Below are 6,580 nucleotides of genomic sequence, written 5' to 3'. Positions count from 1 at the left end.
TAGTGCTAGATTTGATAGGTGTGTACCACACCTAACCTACTAGACTCACCTAGGTCAAGCTACTAGTCCATACCCCCCTTAATAGTACGGACAAAGGAAAAACAAAGTCCTAAACTACTCTAAGTGCCACTTTATCACCAAACGACACTTAGAACTAGTCCATCCTTAACCTTGTCATCCATCCTTTATAAACTAAAATGATTTCATCGTAGAGGCATGACAACCATGATTGCCCAATCAATTGCCATTACCATGACCTAACTTAATTGTATCTGCAAAAACACACGTTAGTCATAGTAATCTCATATTGTCATTAATCACCGAAACCCAACTAGGGACCTAGATGCTTTCAACAATAAACACTAAAATATGCTTTTTAGCAACATGGAACAAGGGGACTAGAGCATTGGGCTATTTTATGGTGCTCTAGATTCCTCTTCCTAAGGACTTATCTATAAGTGATCATCTGAGACTTACAGTACAACTATGAGGGCTATATGGCTCTGGCTTTAGCTTAGTATGAGAACCTTTTCTAGCTTGTTAGTGGTTACCTTTATGGCGCAAGAGTGGTGTGTTCCGGGTTGGATATAGTGCGGCCTCTGTCCGTCAGTGTATAGGTTGCGCGTCATTTTGCCTGTTAGAAGGGCAGCTCGACATTCGCAGGCCACAGAAACCTAGCGGCCCTAATTTGTTAGACGAACCTTTGAAAGACTTCATAGTAAACCCTACCGACCTTCCTTGGTAGTGGGTCAAGAGGTTGACCGCCTCCGGCGAAAGGGTAAATTGCGACTCATAGTGAAAGTGTACAACCTCCGTAGAGTGTAAAACTAGTATATCAGCCGTGCTCACGGTCATGAGCGGCCTTGGAACATTTACGGAATAGATGATGATCACTGATGATACTAATGATAAAGATGCTCGCGAATGATTACTGTTTATGCTATTCATTATTCATGTTTACCTGATCATGTGTTTATGGGCTTGTGATAAACTTGTTGCTACCCCTATACTAAAATTGTGATAATTAAAAGCTGATCGCAGTTAAACCAGTGTCAGCCTTTTAAGCCTCATGAACCCCATATTATATTTGTTGAGTACGACATGTACTTACGCTTGCTTTACTTTTTAAATCTTTGGAAAAATTTTGGATGGGTACCAAATTGCTAGAGTTTGGAGAAAATAGGCTTGTGATCAACCAGTCAGTTGTCCCTGTGGAACTAGAGTCTTCATCAGAAGATCGAAGTTGTCCTTCCGCTATTTGCTATCTAAGGTTATATCCTTTATACTAAGTACGTTATATATTGAGCATTGTCTATCGATATTACCTTTATTTGTAGCTATATGTGATATTTGACTTTCTAGACTCACATATGGTGTGTATCTGATTTTGTTCTTAAAACCAGGTGCTATACTAGAGCAGCGCGATACATGTATAAATTTACTCGTCGGATGACAAAACACCGACAAAACCAAAAAAAGATACATTGGGATATGACAAATCCAAATAAAATAGTTAGAGATCATGAAAATGTCTCTAGTTGCTTTAAAAAATACATTTAGCTCTAGGAAAATATAAAAGATATAAAAAAAATTCTAGAAAATTCTAAAACATTCTAATTGATATATAAAAACATGTACTGAAAACTTTTTGCAACAAAAATATACTACACAACTAGCAAGAATGCATAGCATGAATGCATCGGCTCTAAACAAATGTTTATACATTGATTAGAATGGTTTTGGAGTCTAGATTTTTATGGATACCTTTTCCATTTCCCTTGAGCTATACTTATTTTTTTTTTAATTTTCTAAATATATGTTTTCATGAGCTCGAAATATTTGGTTTACATTTTTCTATCCCAATCTATCTCTTGATCTTTTTGAAAATTTTAAATCTTAAAGACATTTTCTGTGGTTTAAAAACTTTCTCAAATATTTACCGATTTTTTTAACTAAAAGGGGACAAAACCGTCCGTAAAATCAGGGTAGAATAATTTAAATGGCTATAGTTCAGAGGTAGTATGAACTTTTTCTTAGGTATACTCATACTCCATTTTGGCCCGGCCCATGTCAGTACAGAGGTCCGATCCATATACTTCCACGAAACCCTAGCACCTCCTATATATTTTCTCTCGTGCCACTTTCTCGAACTTCCCCTCACGCACGCCGCTGCAGCCGCCGCCGTCGCTACCGCCCCGCAGCTCGCTTCCTCTCCCGGCGCCGACATGGTACGCCGCTTCTCCTCTCTTTCCCATTCTTCCCATGACCAAGAATATGTGCTCGGTGGATGCCTAGTTCTGGGCGTTTGTTATTATGCGTCGCGCGAGATCCTATTGTTTGACTTGGTAGTCCAGTAGCTTCAGCTCGATATGAATTCGGAGGCTGTCAGGCTTCATACTTTAGTTTTCAGGATAGGAGCGTGCCAGCAATCATGCTTTGGATCAGTCGTGTTTCCATGGAAATTGAAGGTCTTAGGGTACCCAATTAGGCCTATGTGAAACTAATGAGGTGGTATTGTTAGCATGACAGAAACACTAGAATTCTGTAATAGCTTGTGCTAAAAGTGCAATTTATTGATAGCCTGTTGGTAGGGTCGTGCAAGTAGTTGGATTTTGCTAGCCTGTCAGTAGCCTGGATTGTGCAATTCAGCGTTAATGGAAACATGTTGAAGGCAGTGGTGTACTCCCTCCGTTCCAAATTGTAAGATGTTTGGGCTTTTCTAGAGACCAAAGTTCAGCTAGGCGCTGATCCATTGCCTAGCGCCTAGTCGGTAGTACTCGGTCCTAGGCGTTTTCCTAGGCGTTTTGGCAATATAGCCATAAATTATATATATATATATATATATATATATATATATATATATATATATATATATATATATATATATTATGTATATATATATATATATATATATATATATTATGTATATAACTATATATATGTATATAACTACTATATTTGAGTTACAGTAAGTATAAAAAGAGGGCCAGTAGACATATCTGATTCCTAACTGGCTTACTCTTGCATGTTCCTAGCTCCTGCAACACATTTCCTAGCTCCTGCAAACTCAGAGCAATATATAAATAATAATAAAGAAAAAGGAAAGGAAAAAAGAAAAAGAAAGGAGGAGTAAGAAGTGGTCTGGCCCAGCCCACGTGCACCAAGCAGCCCATGTGCCCGGTGCCCCTCACCCTCAGTCTTCATCTCTCTCCTGCACTGCGCTGCCGCCGCAACTCTCTGACTTCCGCCTCCGCCCATCTCTCTGTCTCTTCCCTCCCGTTACCTCTGCCTCCGCCCACCTCTCTCTCTCTCTCTCTATCTCTCTCTGGATGGTGGAAGAGGAACAGAGGAGGCGGGATGCTGCAGGCCAGCGCTGATTGGGGAAAGACGGCCGTGGCCCGCAGGCGGCCGCTCCTTGCCGCGGCCCGCACAGGCGGCCGCACGGCTCGACGGCGGTCGGTCGGCAACTTCTCCCGTCGGCGCGGGCGAGCTGCGACTTCTTGTTCCCCTCCCGCTATCCCGACGGGTGTGGAATCTCCCGTGCTCCCGCTCTCTCCCTCCCGCTCTCCTGCTCATCTCGCGCGCCTACGCGCCGCGTCCGCGCCCGCCTAGCGCGCCTCCGCCCCGCCTAGCGCCGCGATGTGCGACTATGCCCCTAGTCGCGGCGACGGGCTTCGCCCAGCGACTAGGCGCGCGTAGTCGCCGAGTAGTCGCCGCCTAGCCGAACTTTGCTAGAGACATAGCTTGTACTATGTATGTAGACGTAATGTATATCTAGGTGTATAGCAAAATCTATGTATCTACAAAAGCTGGAATGTCTTGCAATTTGGAATGGAGAAAGTATTTTATTAGCCGATTCCCAATGTCAATTACTTGTCACTTTTGATTTTAAATGGTCTCAAAGATTTGGTTTTGGCCATTTGCTACAACATTGTATCTGTAAGAAATTTTTGATATTGTAAAAACTTATTATCATAAATCTGGATGTATCAATATAGCATCGCCAACCTAGATGCTTAGGATATCTTGTTTGGTAGATTTTAATTATAATGTTTGACCAATCATACACAGTGGTGACAGGTATATGTGAATGGGCATAGTATTTTATCAGCTTTTTGAGGTGTGCTCTATGTTTGGTTTTCATCGTGAGTGCTTATGCAAGTTCAAGCATATTGGAAAAATACATTGTTGGTTTAGTATAAAGACAAACTAGTTGTTCACCAATCTGGATGAAAAATAAAACATTTTTTATAAATCCAACCTGGTCACCAGACACCTTTGCTGTCTAATCTGAACTTCTGAAGCCCCTGCGCTGCACCAGGCAGCATGAAACATGAAAGTAGTATCCATTGCTAAGTTTAGCTTTTGAATACCTCATGTATAAATCAGTGGCTTATAATACCTTCTTTGTTCACCTGTGTTGATTTTAGTTGGTATTCCTTTGTTCAGATGTATATAGGGTAATTTTTCTCTTGCTGCTATTGGAGAATCAATAGCGACTAGCTGAACTGTATGTTTTTTAATGGTTTACTTATCTAATGTTTAAGAAATTATATTTTTACTCTTGTGTCAGCCTACCTGATTATATGAGATGTGACTTCGGCACTACTACTCGGGAGGAGGAAGATGTTAGTTTGGAAGGTCAAGTAGTGCCTAGGAAGGATACCTTTCGATATTTAGGATCAATGCTACAGAGGGACGGGGATATTGATGAAGATGTTAGCCATAGAATCAAAGCAGGGTGGATGAAGTGGCGGCAAGCGTCTGGTGTCCTATGTGACAAAAGGGTACCACAGAAGCTAAAAGGCAAGTTTTATAGGACGGCGATTAGACCTGCTATGTTGTATGGTGCAGAATGTTGGCCTACGAAAAGACGACATATTCAACAGCTAAGTGTCGCGGAAATGCGTATGTTGCGTTGGATTTGCGGTCATACAAGAAGGGATCGAGTTCGGAACGATGATATACGTGAGAGATTAGGGGTAGCACCAATTGAAGAAAAGCTTGTCCAACACCGGTTGAGATGGTTTGGACATGTGCAACGGAGACCTCCAGATGCACCGGTGCGTAGTGGAATCCTAAGTCAGGATAGTAACGTGAAGAGAGGCAGAGGAAGACCGAAGTTGACTTGGGTAGAGGCAATAAAAGGAGACTTGAAAGGATGGAATATACCCAAAGACTTAGCCTTAGATAGGAGTGCTTGGAAGACAGCTATTCACGTGCCTGAACCTTGATTGCTTCTGTTGGGTTTCAACTCTAGCCTACCCCAACTTGTTTGGGACTTAAAGGCTTTGTTGTTGTTGTTGTTGTTGTGTGTGTCAGCCTACCTGATTGGTACAATCTTTTATACTGAATTATTGATACTAACTTTAGTCTTGAAGTTACAGTTTTACAGTTACCAGTAATATTGCCTTGAACTATTTTAGTGAGCAGCTGTGTAATTTATTATGTTTTTATAATGCCTATGCAGACGAAGCGCACCAAGAAGGCCGGAATTGTTGGCAAATATGGTACATGCTTAATAAATATGACATTTCCCAATTTGTGCGTCTGGAGTATGAAGTTAACCTTGCAAATTACAATGTTACAGGAACCAGGTATGGTGCTAGCTTGCGTAAGCAAATCAAGAAGATGGAGGTATCTCAGCACTCCAAGTACTTCTGTGAGTTCTGTGGGAAGGTATGTCACCCGAGTTTTCTGTTTTTTCATCTGTTACACTGCAAGCTGTCTTTATGTATTGTCACCAGTACTAGAATGTTATGAACTGTAGGCTGCAGATTGATTTTGAGTACAAAAGCAATTGTTCTTAAATATATTTGTTTGTTTATTCTCATATTTGAGTGGTTTATAAGATGTTTAGGCATGATGAGCAATTTGTTTCTAAGATAGATGTGAAGTACTAGTTGCCCTAGTGTCCCACATTTGCTGTGTTGTCTTTCCAGTTTGCTGTGAAGAGGAAAGCAGTTGGAATTTGGGGATGCAAGGACTGTGGGAAGGTCAAGGCTGGTGGTGCTTACACCATGAAGTAATTCTTTGCTGACTTGTATCTTGTGTTCCAAAACCATAATTTGTTAAGCATGGTTATAATTCTGTTGTTTATTTGCAGCACTGCTAGCGCAGTCACTGTCAGGAGCACGATCCGTCGCTTGAGGGAGCAGACTGAAGCATGATAAAGCTCTTGTTAGGCTTATTGGGGTTCTCTAGTTAAATCACACTATATTGGCTGTTTGGCCGAGACAATGCTCCAGCATTTTTGGTTTATGCTCTAGGATCTCTAAAAGTTGGGTTCTAAGATTTGTACTTGGTTACCGTTGTGAATTTCACAAGTGATATCTGATCCTATTCCTGTCTTAATGACGTCAAATTTGGTTGTGGTCTACCTGTCATTGGTTTGCAATTCCTTTTTCGTTGACTGGCCTGGTGGTTGTACTAGGCAGCGTCACAAGCTCGCATTGCACCAGTGCAATTGCACCAATTCAACCTTCTATGTGCTCATCGACACTGAATCGTCAGATGTCCTGTTTAGGCTACGCTGCTCTTCCACAGTTCCAGTGCGCGTACTGTGTGATTATGATTGTTG

The 6,580-nt window shown here is 41.5% G+C and overlaps 1 protein-coding gene across 2 annotated transcripts; it reads left to right on the top strand.

Moving 5' to 3' along the window:
* Nucleotides 1–2,107: 2,107 nt before the first annotated feature.
* LOC136493062 (large ribosomal subunit protein eL43z) lies at nt 2,108–6,379 on the top strand. 2 transcript variants are annotated; one of them, XM_066489099.1, is made up of 5 exons: nt 2,108–2,228; nt 5,471–5,510; nt 5,591–5,679; nt 5,943–6,025; nt 6,107–6,379. In XM_066489099.1, exons 1-5 carry the CDS (start codon nt 2,226–2,228, stop codon nt 6,168–6,170), a joined length of 279 nt encoding a protein of 92 aa, XP_066345196.1. In that variant the 5' UTR covers nt 2,108–2,225; the 3' UTR covers nt 6,171–6,379. The 2 variants fall into 2 exon arrangements, with proteins under 2 accessions (XP_066345196.1, XP_066345194.1); XM_066489097.1 differs by lacking the exon at nt 2,108–2,228 and having other exon boundaries at nt 5,459–5,510.
* Nucleotides 6,380–6,580: the final 201 nt, after the last annotated feature.

Source organism: Miscanthus floridulus, chromosome 11, assembly GCF_019320115.1.
Source record: "Miscanthus floridulus cultivar M001 chromosome 11, ASM1932011v1, whole genome shotgun sequence".
In the NCBI taxonomy this organism is placed as follows: Eukaryota; Viridiplantae; Streptophyta; class Magnoliopsida; order Poales; family Poaceae; genus Miscanthus; species Miscanthus floridulus.
This window is presented reverse-complemented; position numbering and strand designations above follow the sequence as displayed.